This window comes from Lycorma delicatula, chromosome 12, assembly GCF_047948215.1.
Source record: "Lycorma delicatula isolate Av1 chromosome 12, ASM4794821v1, whole genome shotgun sequence".
Classification (NCBI taxonomy): domain Eukaryota; kingdom Metazoa; phylum Arthropoda; class Insecta; order Hemiptera; family Fulgoridae; genus Lycorma; species Lycorma delicatula.
The window spans coordinates 30,651,691-30,666,656 of NC_134466.1; the positions used below are offsets into that span (position 1 = coordinate 30,651,691).

At 31.8% G+C, this 14,966-nt stretch overlaps 1 protein-coding gene across 2 annotated transcripts in view; it reads left to right on the plus strand.

The window, feature by feature from the left end:
• Positions 1 to 14,966, plus strand: part of LOC142332718 (constitutive coactivator of PPAR-gamma-like protein 1 homolog) — a 61,913-nt gene that overhangs the window by 35,030 nt on the left and 11,917 nt on the right. For both annotated transcript variants that reach the window (XM_075379305.1, XM_075379306.1), the window contains exons 14-20: positions 1,589 to 1,892; positions 2,897 to 3,168; positions 4,823 to 4,936; positions 6,869 to 6,990; positions 8,727 to 8,810; positions 9,827 to 9,918; positions 13,098 to 13,216. In XM_075379305.1, coding sequence (XP_075235420.1) covers positions 1,589 to 1,892; positions 2,897 to 3,168; positions 4,823 to 4,936; positions 6,869 to 6,990; positions 8,727 to 8,810; positions 9,827 to 9,918; positions 13,098 to 13,189 — 1,080 coding nt within the window. In that variant the 3' untranslated portion in view covers positions 13,190 to 13,216. The remainder of the gene's footprint in view (positions 1 to 1,588; positions 1,893 to 2,896; positions 3,169 to 4,822; positions 4,937 to 6,868; positions 6,991 to 8,726; positions 8,811 to 9,826; positions 9,919 to 13,097; positions 13,217 to 14,966) is intronic.

A 14,966-nucleotide genomic window follows, 5' to 3' on the forward strand; every position in this document is an offset into this window, starting at 1 on the left:
TACTTTTTCATACAATCAGCAGTTCATTGTATATATTTTATAATATCTCAAGGGTATCAAATTTACTGAACTTTCACAAACAGGAGGAAAATAAAAATTGTTTGTGAAGATACCATTCTAATTTATACATTTAACACAACTTTTGAGATGTATGTAATTTGGATGTACTATTTCTGGTTCTGAACAATTCTATATGCATAAAACATGTGTACCACTTCTATTTGTTTGTGTGAGCTTTCTTATTCCTTGTTTACCTACCTCTGTGTCTGAGCCATTCTTCTACCACATTCTGACATGACCATTGTTTCTAAACTTGGTGTCACACAACACCTTTTGAGAGGACCAAATAAAAACAAATTTGTTGGTGTGGGATCAGGACTGATCCTGATAGAGATGGTGGCTCACCATCTCTGTTCCTAGCCCTGATGGGCTTTATTGAAGGTAATCTTTTAGACCCCTCTAAACACATTTCTAAACAGTCATCAGTTTTGCCTCTGCCTCATTTCCATCAGTGTTATTATACAACCTCTCATTTCATTACATTGTTCATGGTCATTGGTGCGATTAACACTTGTTTATCACAACAATGTTGTTTATCACACTTGTTTATCAAGTCCACTTGATTAATCAAGAAACAGTTTCACAAATTGATTTAGCCTCTAATGAAACGTACTTTCACTGCTCTGGTCTGCTTTTGGGAGGGAGGTCAATGCCTACATCCATTCTCACCCTGACAGTGAATATCTAAGCTAACTGAGGCTCGATGCCAAAATGCCTTGTGATGATCCCAGCTGCCACACCGCCTTCGTTTGTAGCCCTGATGGGCTATACTGAAGGTTGTCTTTTAGACCCTCTAAACTTGATAACACAAATTTAACCTCTGTTGGATGCCATCCATGCAAATTGCCTCAGCAGACATTCCGTCTATATATTTACACAACCTACTACCACTTTTGCATGGCCTCCTTTGCATGTATCCTTAGTTAGTAGTAGTCGTATTAGAAATATCAGTTTAGATTGTGGTTTAAAATGTTGAATCCAGGTTTCATCACAGTTCTTCTACAATCTTAAAAATTACTTTGTTAAAAACCAGTTAAAATTTGTGCAAGTGTGAATTTCAGTTTCTGGGATTTTGAGTTGAAAAAGTTTTGCAGTAATTCATTCAGGTTATTGTGGATAATGAAATGGACAGTGTTGAGTTTGCCCTTGCAAACAAGATCAATCATGGATGCAATTTTACATAGTCCGTCAAATTTCCACTGACAAAAATCTATGATCCTTGTTTACAAATTTGAACTGTTGGATTTCAGTGGTTTTTTATGATGTATTCACAATATAAAAATGTAATCACAGTACATTCTTCTATTGTGTATGTTTCAAGATGAACAGATATTTTAAAATAAATAAGATTGTAATAATGGAAATTCTTTTTAAACAGCCAATTTATCTTGTCTGGTGTCAACTTGAATGTTGGACATTTTCAGTTTATTCTATCAAAAATGTCTGCTAATATCATACTCTCAATAATTATTGAATTTTCATCCTCACTTGTGAAAATTAAAGTGTAATTTATCACTTCAAATTTTAGCTTCCAGTTGTTACCAGTAGGGGTGTTCAGTTGGCAACAATGTTTATGCAAGGTGTCGAAACAGCATTACTTGTCAATGATGCATGTGGTGCTCCAATTCCATGGTTGATGTGTTGTCCATGGTTATTCTTTGATGGTAAACTATTCCATCATCAGTTAGCAAGAGCATCACAAGTGAAAAATCTGTTGGAACTATGTGACCATCGTATTCGTATTGTAATGAAGGTAGAACATATGAGGCAAGCTATTCTAGAGGGTCTTAATGTACAGTTTGCTAGAGCACCATTACCAATTGTCATTCAAGGTATGTATGCAATAAACTTCTTTTTGTACTTAACAATATAAAATTGTTGTATTAAAATGTAAAATAAGGTTAATAAATTAAAATTCTTTGTGCCATGTTCCATATATGGTAAATAATATATACAGGAGTGTCAAGTGTTTAGAGAAAGGGAAAATTTTTACCACTGAAGAAGCATCTTGAACTTAAAATTTATGGATTCTGAAGAATTGTGATTACAGTATCATAAAACTTGTTTTTGAAATGACAACATATCATTTGTCATACAATGATTTTTCTGGAGTGTTTTGGGAACTTTATTTTACTTCAACCTCAGGACTGAGGTTGAAGACTTATGTTCTGGAAGGCTTGACTTTTGTAACATGGTACAAAAGATGTGTAAGCGTTATGATTGAAAATTGTAATGTAAATGCACAATGACAGGGGAAAAGCAGCAAAAGTTTAGATTAGATCACCCAGTCAACTTCAATAATCCCAGGTAAGTAGCAGGGGCAGCAGATCCAGATCAGTTAAGAGTTAACCAGTGTATTGCATTAAAAAAGTTGCTGATTACTAAACACTTCAGATTTCTTACCATTATTAATGCTGATCAAGAAAGCTATGTGAACTAATAAATCAGTCTTTGCTGATGTTAACCTGCATCGAACAGATTATTAAATAAAACTTCTGTCATAGTTGCATCATCATATCTCCTTGAGTGGTCGAGTATTAAAGAAAAGGCAAAAAAAAAGTTATTTCCAGGTTATGTTTTGTTCATATTAATTTAGGATTACGGTGACACTGTGTTTGAAGTTAAGATGTATGAAGTTAAGACTGATGAAGATCCATAGCGTGTTAATGCAGATTAGTTGGTTATTGAACATCCTCCTTGGAACCTCAGTTTGCCACCAATTTACCAGGACTGCTAAGGAAGAATTGGGACTGTTTTTTTCCGTGAAAATAAAAGATTGTCCTTAAGAAATATTTGCTTTAAATGAGAGATTAATTAAATTTTTTTCTGACTACAGGACCTGGTTCTGCTTTGCATCCTGGTGGTCCATATGCACCACCTCCAGGATTGTTACCAGCTGGTATGGTAGCTCCAGCTGGTCCAGGTGGCCCAGGTCCAAGAGGATTACCAGTTAGAGGAGGTATCTCACCAAGAGGTTTACCTCGTCGTTCTATCACTTCAAATTCTGGTGGCCGCCTTGAAATTGCTGGGGTGGTTGTTGGAAGTTGGGGCCCAAATTACGGTCTATCACAAATTGGTGTCAACCGACCAGTCATGTTGCAACCACAGGTAATTTTTAAAATTATTTTCTATTTAGTAGGAACAATTTCCAGATATTTTGAAATATCGATATCTTTCATAGGTTTTTTTTAAAGCTACATGTTCTTTCATCATCCTCATAGCAGTAACAAACTGAAGGCTGAGTCATGAAAAAATTGATTTCCATTGAGGTATTGTTTCAAATAACAGGAAATTTTCTGTCTACACAGTGTTAATACTAGAGAATTTGATGTAAATTGCATGGTTAAATTGATAATGTTCAAGTAATGGATTAATCTTTGATATTCTGCTTCACAAAATTATGTAATAAAAATTGAGGAGTAACTAATGATTGTAGCGGCAATGGTATAAGTAAAGTTAATTCAAATTGTAGTTACAATATCTTTGTTTGCTCTTAAATAACATATTTGTGAGTATTATAGCACTTGCATATAATACATACTTTGGGTGCAGGAAGTTATATTGTGAACACACTGATTTTGGCTGACTGTAGTGATGAACATTTATTTAATCACCATCTTTCGGCTGATAGATGTGTGCTGATAATCTAAAATAACTGATAAACATTCAGCTGATGTTCATGGATGCGTGAGTGTCATTGTGTGGTAGTTTGATAGATTATATGAAATCCTGAAGTAATGTACTTTTATGTTTTTACTAATGAAAAAGTTAAAATTTATTGTCTTTATGATTTTGTATATTTCAAAGATTATTTCAGAAATTGTTAAAATCAACCCTGTTAAAGTAAGGGAATTTTTAACTGCTATTTGCACAGATTTAATCCTTATTAAAAATATTAGTAAAATTACTAATTTTTTTTCTTTAATGAATATCAGTAAAATACTTATTAAGCTTGCAGGGAATGGATTACCCTAGCTAGGCAGTTGGGCGAGTGAAGTGAGCCCTGACCAATCCATAATTGACAGTAATATTATATCAGCATATCATTTTTCTCTACATGCAAGTGTATTAAAATAGGCTTTTTATTTAGGTTATTTAGTTCACTTGAGCTGTTTATAGCATATTATTTTTCCTAGTATTTATATGAAATGATTGTAAAAGTTTTATGCTTGTTCTTATGAGATACATTCCTATTCTCTTAAAACTGTTCTGGAATCCCTAGAGTACAAATTTATGTGAAAAATATTAAAATAACTTAGATTTTACTTATTAGTAACTGTGCTGATTGTGGGCTAAAGAATTAGATGTGTGTGATTATATGAAAGTAAGGTATTTTAGCCATATTAGCATGTTCAGTTTGCCCATCCGGAAGTAGTGTGAATAAGTTAGTGACTATTTGCAGACCTACCCTTTTCTATACAAATTTTCTTCAAAACTGTTCTTATTGTCAGTAACACTCAAACAAAATTTCAGATTTCTATTCTCTACACATTTTTCTTACTGATCCCAGTTATGCTGTAACTGAGATTATAATGGGCTTGGTTCAGACCTGTGTAATCCAGGTGAATGGAGTTATCAGTTTTTAAGACCAGTTATTTATGTTCATCAAACCAATGTTATAACTAGGTTATTAACCTGTTAAGACGAGGTGAATGGAGTTATCAGTTTTAAGACCTGTTATTGATGTCATGTCAAATGTTAGACTTTTATAAATAATTTTGCCAAAAATAAACAAAAGTTGAGATATAAAAACAATTTATAGGTAACTTCAGTAGGAGCTGTCACCAACTTTAACAGTGGACCATTTAGAGGTGGACGTCCCACATTTAGCACACGTGGTACACTTAAAGGAAAAGGACGTGGTTTCCGTACACAGGTATTAACTTTTTTTTTATTTGTGATATGTATGCATAAGTTATTTTTATGACTGTTTAATTTTGATAATGTGTAGTAAGTTAAAATAATTCCTTTTTTTATTTAAACAACCAAGGAGGGTGTTTAAAAAATGTAGTTTCTTCTATTAGTCTAGTAAGATAGTTTATTCAGGATGTATGAATTTTTTTTACATTGTTCTGAAGATGTCTGGGTCACCCAAGTATGGTGATGTAATATTTAGAAGTAAGATTTTCTCAACTCCTACTTCTTGTAGATGACTGCTTGTCTGTGAATCCATTTTTAAGTATATAAAACTATTGTACCAATTAAGAACAGTAAAATACAGAAATATTTTTTCATTGATGTTGCCTGATATTATTTTTTATGGTTATCGGATTTTGGTTCGATAAGACATCCTATTACATAAGAGCCTTCCATGACTGCGACATGATTTTAGTTTCATTGTTGGTTCTCATTAACACATTCACTGCTGGCTTTTCATCAGTGTATTAATCCTCCATTTTGAATTATTTTCTTATTTTTAACTCTAATACCAATATCTTTGAATATGAAATGTTTGAAATACCCAAAACATGACCACATGCTCTTCTAGTCTAAGAAGTCTGTTAAATTTTCATGCAATAATACAATTTTCTATGCAACAATTAAGATTAATTCATCTGATTTCACCTATCATCTGACTTGTGTAAGACCTGAAAAATAGTTTTGTAAATTCCTCTGAACATTTTAGAGTAGATTTACTTAAGTAAATAGTTACTTTAAGTAAAACTAAGACTATCAGTATATAATTATAAAATCGAAACTTAATTGTCTAATCATTTACTGAAATGCAAATAATCTATAAAATAATAAATCTTATAAATGTATCCTTTCAAAGGTGATGAAAGTTCATGTAATTTTAACAACACAATTCTGAATACAATTTTTCTAAAACCTTAAGTTACAAATTACTTAATTAAATTTGTAACTTATGTAGTTTTTTTTTTATTTAAGTAGACTAGAATCAAAAAGTGCATTTTTGGCAAATTGCCAGAAACTATTGTGGTATTTTTTGTAGTATAAAACCCATTTACAGTGATATAAACTGGGGTCATTAGATTATGAATCATGTGAGTTCCAAGCTATGGATTTAATTAATATTATTTTACTTTTGATCCAAACTGTTGTCATGATCCATACCTAACACATGTGGGACCACAGTATCACTATGGTTGTGGCCAAAAAGTAATGACAATTTGTAAATTTCACTGACATTTCAAAAATGTTGAAATAAAAGCACCCAAAAAGGCATATATAACTAACTTTCAAATCATATGATACTACCTAACGGAAAGGAACAATTATAATATTGTTACTGGAGATCACTCTGTATCCAAAAGTTTATTAAACTAAGATAATAATCCTGCTCTTTACACATGGGCGACGTTTTGTTGTTTTTATCACTTTACATCATTTATCAATAACTCTACTTATCCGATAAGTTTTTGAACATGTTACTTTCTGCTAATAGTTTTTTGTATTGTGACTTCTGGATTTTATCTTCACTAGTCTTCCAGGTTTCAATAGCTATCTGTACACACCATTGTCGATCAGATAGATATTTCACCACGCACTTTCACATTTGACCCTGTTCTTATTTACATAAATTCCTTGGATACCATAAAATGTACCTTAAAAGTACATAAGTACCTTGGATACCATAAAAGTTACCTTTACTGCATTTGTGTTAACTTTTTAAAATCTTTCACAAATTCAGTTGTTGCGTTTTAGTTTTTTTCTTTATTTCTATGTAGGGGGACCATCTCCTGAATTCTTAAAAACAGTTATAAACACTGTGTATTATAATTATAATGCTGATATATAATCCCGCTGCTTACTAAAGTAAAAGAATCTTTCCATTTACTTTTTTTAGATGACAAAGAAGAGGACAGTTACAGCACCCACTAGGAAGGATGCTGTCAACAAGAAAACTACTACCACTTCAACTGTTACCTCAAGAGGACGTGGAATGACTATGGTTCTTCCAGAAACTGGGTGAGTGTAACTGTTGATATTCATGCCATGCTTAATATTAAAGTCGTTTGTTATTCCTGTATAAAAATTTCTGTAGCTTTCCCTGGTTTTTTTTCATTGCACTTAACACAGCAAATTAAAGTACATTATTCTGTAGCAATAGTCTAGCTTTTCTGAAAAGTAGTATTGTTAAAATATACCTTGTTATCCCCTTTGATTGTGACTTCTGGCTACAGATCTCCTAAGTACTGCTAAATAGTTGGTTTCAGAATTTTGGCACTTTTTCTTTTAAACAGTCTTATAATATTTGGTTTCAGAATTTTAGCACTTTTTCTTTTAAGCAGTCTTATAATATTTTTATGCAAAATTTAGTAATTTTAGTCTGTAAATCAAACATTTCCTTTACCTACATGGTTTGTGAATAAATGTGTTAATGAATTATGAAGACCTAATGTATGTACACTCAACATGTTAAAATTGTAATTTTAACAGAGAGTCTGATCTTAAAATTAGCTCAAAAATATGTTTACATATGCATAGTTTGTCCCTTGGAATGTGTTTCCTCTATATATGATGGGTCAAATGTTCTAAAAGTAGTAATTGAATTTAGGCCGATTGTACAGTTGAAAAAAATTTATTTTCATTCTACAAAAATTTGACCTACTTACCAGTTACAAATTTTCTATAACTGGCCATTTCTGATGAAATAAGGTGTTTTCAGTACCCATCTTTATTGTCATTGAACAATTTTTATAAGTTAGTGTTAGATGTTCTTTAGCCGTGCTTTAATTTTAATTTTTTACTTAACCAGTAATATTCACTCCTTGCACCGTAAAACCATATATGTATAGATTATGAAATCATCTTATCTTTAATTGTGCAATCCACTTTCCTGAGCTTTTCCGTAACAAACTGACTGCAGATTTTCAGTGGGATTCATCCTTATATTTTTTGAGGGGGGAGGGAATGTGGCACAATGCAAGATCTTGGTAAAACATTGTAAATCTGATCTAGCTGAAATTAAAACTGATAACACTTATTCAATTAATGAAGAAAATTTTTCACTATTCATCGTACATTGGTGCAAAGTGATCCTGCTGTTCTCCATTAAATGAAAAATGACTCCAAAACTTCTTTTTTAGAGTTGTCTAAAATATACCCAGCATACTGAAGCATCATCAGCTCCTCATATATGTTATCTACTCTTAAATTGCAATTATCAGAAAGTCTTTCTCCAAAATCCAATCTTTATATTTTCTAGCCCATTTAAAGTAATTCTTTCATCATTGCAGATAGGTTATTTCGCTCATCTGAAAGCTTTCAAACTAGCCTCCAGTAATTTCCAGCAAACTGTTGTACTTTTTAGTTATTTACATTGACTGTTGCCTCAGCAAGATCTTTTTGAAGACCAATGCTGATTTTCTTTTTTTAGGACCTATATAGTTAAAACTAAGATAAAAACTGTAATTATTAATCAGTTAATATTTGACGGAAACAATTGAAAACAGATTGGCCAATCATGAAATACGAAACATTGCATTTGTTTTAATTAACCTGCTAAAGAGTTATTTCTGGAATCTAAAAAGTACTGATTTTCAGAATTTCATGGTAAAAAAAAAGATTTCAACTGGCACAAGGTGGCAGCAAAAGTATAATTAATCGTTAACCTAATTCAGCAGTTAATAAAGAATTTTAATCTTCATTGCCCTTCTGTATTTAGATCAATCCTAATATTCATACATCTTTTTTTATTTCAGTGATACAGTTTTGGTTTCTGATGTTATTGGTGACGATAAGAAGAAAAAGATACTCATCAATACCGGTGATAAGAAGGCAGCTGGGTGAGTTTCACTCTAAAGTAAGAAGTTTTTCTTCTATAATTTGTATTATATGATTGCAAAAATCCTGTTTGAAGGAATAAAAAATAGCCAATCCGATTTATAATATGAATGGTAGAGTAGTGACAAGAAGGAACAAACAGAAGATGATCTGGGAATAAATGACTGGCGGCAAACTTGCATCCATACTATATTTTACATTATGTAAACAATTCAATAAAACCCTTTAACATATTATTGATTGCTTGGAATTCTTAGGTTCTACCTTTATTTTTCTCCTTCTGGGACCAAAAGATTCTTTTTTGTTTACAATAATACATCATTATTACCATCTTATTCATTCAATTGTGAAATGCTATTTTTATTTTTTTAAAGATTAAATTTTGTTTTATAAGGTTGCTAACTTATTTTTGTTTCTTTAGATTATCTTCAGAATAGATTTAATGCAGTGCTCTTTCACAGCAAACGTTATACTGAAATAAGCAGAACTTTGTATAGCAAATATTAACTTAATATAAAAATTAGGGACTGCTCTTAGTTAATTCCTTAAGTGTACTCATAGAGTAGGTTTCTCCTCAAAAATGTAGAAGCAAGATAGAATTGTAGTTGAATACCAATAATTATAGCAAATTAATATAAGCAGCCTGTATTTATTTTGTGTTGGTTGTTAGGTGACCAGTATAAACTATAAGATTTAAATGTTTTTAATGTATGTACTATCATCCATATTATGTTGTAAAAACATTTGTGCATAGTATGAGTTATAAATAGATCATACTGCCAAATTGAAGAAAATACAGAGATTTTTGTGTTAAAGTTTTAATGTAGTCAGTAGTATGGTTTTGCAAGAAGTAGGTGAGATATTACTGATTCCCATGATTATAATAGTATCATAGCATTATAATTTTTTTTCAATAGTAGAACATTACTGTCAGAAATAAATAATTAAAATTAATTATCAGTTCTCACTTGTTTTAATTCATTCAAGATATATTCATTTTGAATTTTTTTATTTTTAGTGACTTGGTTAATGGTCAGGCTGGTGGTGGTGGAGGTGGTGATGACGGTAAGGACATAGTGGCTGGACAGTTTGATGATGCCAATATTATCGGTATGGAAATAATTTTAATTTGTTTTTTGTGTATTAAATTTTATGATAACCTTGTTTGTTGATGAATTTTTTACTTTTACAATTACTGATTTACAAAAGTAAATCAATAGTCTTGGTAAAATCATCTGCGCCAAGTACATTGTTTCTCTTAAACTTGTTAGAAGTATGTAGTATGAGGGTATCTGTGCTAATCTTGTTTCACTCTTTTTGGGATTGTTTGAAAACTCCACTTCTGTTTTGTAAATCCCCCTTAGTTGAGTTTTCATAGAACTATATGTACTAAATTTAGAGTAAAAACTCTGGTTTTAAAGATAACAGAATTCAAGGAATGCAACTTTGTCACATTTTGTGAGATTTAATAGAAATAAAGTAACTTGAATAAACATGACTTAAATTGTTGGAGTAAAAATATCCTCATCAAATCTCAACTTCAGAAAGATATGCTAATTTTGAAAAATTGTGTATTCCTTGATGTTAGAAGTGAAAACAATCCTTCCTCAGCAGCTAACTGGTGAAGAAAGAAAGCTAGGTTAGTTTCTTGCTTTTCTAATTTTGAGGCATCTGCATCCCTTTTTTGCGTCTTATTCCTTGTGAATTGTTGAATAATTTTGCTTACTATTCCTATTAGGAAAAAACCAAATAAGAACCATTAGATATCGCAAAGGCGAATACCAGCTCACTATCAAAAATTTTATAATGTATTAATGTGTTTATAATTTGATAATGCATCTTAAATATATAGGGGTTGATTCAAACTAATGGAGTTCAAAATCTTACTTTCACAACTAGATGAATTGTCAGATATGATACATATAAGCTAAATGTGGGCCAGAGAAAATAATCTGTACATCGCATAAAGTAAGGAATTATAGATTGGTTGGTAACTATGGATGTACTATTTCAGTAAAGGGCTGGAGCTTGATGGTAAGAGGGGCTACAGATTGTAACTGGGAATTAAAAGGATTCTGTCTTATATTGTAAAACAAATGTATCATTTTGAATCCAGTTTTGACCCAGTTAATTGTAAAACAGATTTGTGCAAGTAGTGTTACAGATCATACAGCACAACTACTTCAGTTCAAATGTTAAAGATAAAAATTCTAATGAGATAGGTACATTTTTTGAAGTTTTTAGAAAGTATACGAGGCTTGGCTGAAAAATTTTGCACACTAGCATGCTACACTGTGAGAAAAGGTACTATCCAGTTGGGTGTGGCAGTACATGATATCTAAAATCCCCCTTTACAAACCTGCGATAATGTGTTGAAATCCATTTATCGGTTTGTTTTCAGTAGCAGTTAAAATGGAGTAGAGTATACGGCCAATATGTCAATACAGTTAAAATGCTGCACAGTGATAGAATTTTTAACCGCAAAAAATGTGAATCCTACGAATATTTTTCATCGTTTAAAAATGGTTTACGGTAGTGAAACTGTTGACAGGAGTACTGTGAATAGGTGGGCGTTGAAATTTTGTGATGTAAAGCTGGTAAAGCAACAATTGAGGATGCACCTTGAAGTGGACTATCAGTTTCTCTGACTGACAAAAAACATTGAAAGGAGGTGGATGATTTGCTTCAAAGTAACCGGTGAATCGCACAGCAATGCATCTCTATTCAGTTAGGCATATCTAAAAACTACGCCATATTATCTAGCAATTGGGTTACCATAAAATCTGTGCACGATGGGTACCATACTGCACTCACCACAAGCTGAAGTTTGAGCCTATTCCATGTCTGCCATACTTACCGGATGTGGCTCCGTGCAACTTCCACTTCTCTAAAATCTCGAGTGATCTCAAAGGTAATAAATCACCAATGATGGGGTGAATGAAGCTGTGGCCACTTGACCCAAGAAGGACTGCCAGAATTTTTCAGTGACTGAATGCAAAACCTTGTCACACATTGGGAAAAGTGTAACAGTGTAAAATTAGATTATATTAAAAAATAAATACTGCATTTTGTAGCTAAGGTATTGTAACTTAAGAAAGTGTAAACGCATGGATGTGCAGAAACTCAATTAGGAGCGCGACACATGAAGTGATGATAGTGGCAATGCTAGTACAATAGAGGTGGGTGGATAGTGTGATGTGTTGAAGGACTTGAGTAGAAACAGGAATTCATTTGCTATCTTGTGTTAATGTAGTTAACCTGTACATTGATACTGGCATTTATAAATCAGTATTTTTCAATACTGTTTTTTTTATAAACAGTTTTTCAAAACTAATTTTTTTTTCAATAACCTAATTGATAATGAATGTATACAGCAAAATAGTCAAAGAAAATCCAGCGATGGTATGTAGAAATTCAAGTTCACATGTAAGACCTTTGTGGAGCATCTGTTAATATTGTGTGTGATAACAGAATCAAATAACCTGGGAGAACATGAGGATTTTAATATGCCGGGAAAAACTCGTAATAGAATGAAAATGAAAGTTAACATTGACAACTTCTAAAAATGCACATTATGAAGTATGATATGCAATTTTCATACACAACATAAAGCCCTGCCAACATTAAAAAATTTGCAGATAAATTAGTCACAAAACTCGTTAACAAAAATTCTGAAGAGTATGGGTTTTAGATGGAAGAAAGCTGAAAATAACTAATATGAACAAAATAGCTGAAAATTGTAATTTTAAAACTAAAAAGAAATAAATATTTTAGCAATTTAAACAAACAAAAAAATTAACAAACAACATAAAACAAAAAAAAGTAGCAGATTAAAGAAACAATAAATATTACAAAACAGAAACTGATCAGATATGAATCCATGAGCATTTTGTGTGCTGTTGAGTGTGGCAGACCCCCTCTGTTACTCCCACGGTGTACACCGATCCAACCCCGCTCTGTTACTTCTATTCATTTTTTTTCATTCCCATGCTACGCATATATGTGAAAAATTGATTGGCCAAGCCTCATATTGTAGATGCTTAATTCATATTTAAGAATGAGATTAAAGATATTTAATTTAAAAGAAAATAAATAACTTTCTTTTTTTGTAGTTTTTTAATAATAAAAAACTACTTTTCCTCTTTTTTTCAGAAAAAAAAAAAGTATTTAAAAGTATTACGGTCCCAGCATTGCTGGCTCTGGTAACAGGACTACTGTCTAGAGCATTATGAAGGTTACCTTACCTAGAAATAACTAAATTAAGAATTACCTTGATGTTCTATTTACAGATGGCGTTGGTATGAATGGTGAAGGTGATAGTCAAATAAGCATGAAAACACCACTTATTGCAGCCACTGCTGTTGGCAAAGTGGATAATTAGAAGAATCAGTTAACAGTTCAGTGTGAGGTCAGTATTAATTACATGCTGTAATTTGCATATCTTGAGTAACAAAAAGTTGAAATGTTTAACTTTCTTAACTGTATTTTGATAAAGTTACAGAAGGTGTTAAAAATGATGTCTGTCCACTACTTCTCTATGCTGTTGTCAACATTTTGACCATGTTCCTAACTACTTCTGTTAGCTGTACACCCTGCCTATTTCCTGGATGACATTGTGGTACTGTTTGTCTTCAATTCCTGCAGAGTGTGTGGTTTGCTTTTCTTTAATAACCCCCATAGAAAAGTCTGGGAATCTTGGTGGCCACAATCCTTTAAAAATGATTCTTTCATCAAAAAATACTTTAGTATCTACATATGGCAAGTAAGATGTCCTGTTGCAGCCAGTAGTCACACCCATTTTTTATGAACTGTTGGGTAATTTCTTGGTAGACAGCAGCATCGTTAATCATCAAAGTGAAACCACACTACCTCTTTGAAAAACATATTTATATAAAATATCAATGTTGCCTCTAATGAAGTTCCTGAACCATTGACAGTAGTGAAACCTTACATACCTTAATAACATACCAGCATTGTGAACTCTTTTAGCATAATCAGCATTCATTACCCAACAGAAAACCTGCATTCAGTACAAATAACATAACATAACCGCTTTAATGTCCTGTACGACCTGTGTCGTTAAAACTGAGCTGTGTTAGGCGTGTTTCTGGTTGAATACTGAACCTGTTTCATAAAAGTTTGACAAAACTAACTGCTGCATAACACTTATCGCTGGTGCTTCCTTTTCAAATTTCTTGCTGAACTTTTGCACACATGAGATTTCCTCTAAATAAATTTCCATCATAATGCACATCAACAATTGTGCAACCTTGTTCAAAACCAGTGCTTGACACAAGACTTGTGATACTCAAATGTGCAATCAACAAACTACGCTCTCTGTAGTCATACCAATATCTTGCACATTAACCCATCTCACACCAAAATATATATATATATATATATATACACATTTTATTAAAAATATAAAAAAATTACTAAGTACTGTAAATAAAGATTATATACAGTTTTGCAAGATGCTTACATGCATGTTTTGTAAGATGCTGCTTACATTAATTGCATATTTTCAAAAAAATTTTGGATTTTAATTTAATGCCTGCCTAAAGGAGGTTGCATACTTTTCACCATATTATCATGTATAGAATATATAGCTGTTAATTAAAAAACAATTATTGTCAACCTATGTATTTAGTTTGAATGAGGGACATATAATCCATGTTAATTGCTAAGGACCATCCAGAGGATAAAGGAATTTGTGCATAGCATATGTTCAGGTGACAACAAAGTTACTCGTGTCAATTGTTATATTTTCCTGTGTGTTTGAAACTGAAGAAAGAAATTTAGTATCATGCTATATGTGAATTACAAAAAAATAAGTAAAAAATTTTTAATCGCAAAGAAAGCATATATAAAAAGAATTGTGAATTGTGTTATTTGAAAGATAAGTTAAGTAAAAGCATAGTTCTGAACAATCCTCTTTTTATGACTGAATTACTAAATAAGCATTCCTGGATTTGGGAAAATTATCAGATTGGTTCTTCAGTAACAGTATGAATGCAAACTGAAATAAATTTCTTGGTTTGTAAAAGCAAAGCCAAGATGTAATCTTTAACTGATATAGACATACTGTCAAAAAAAAAAACTGAAATTAAACAATTTAATCAATGTACTAAGATTTTATGTATTAAACAATAGAAATG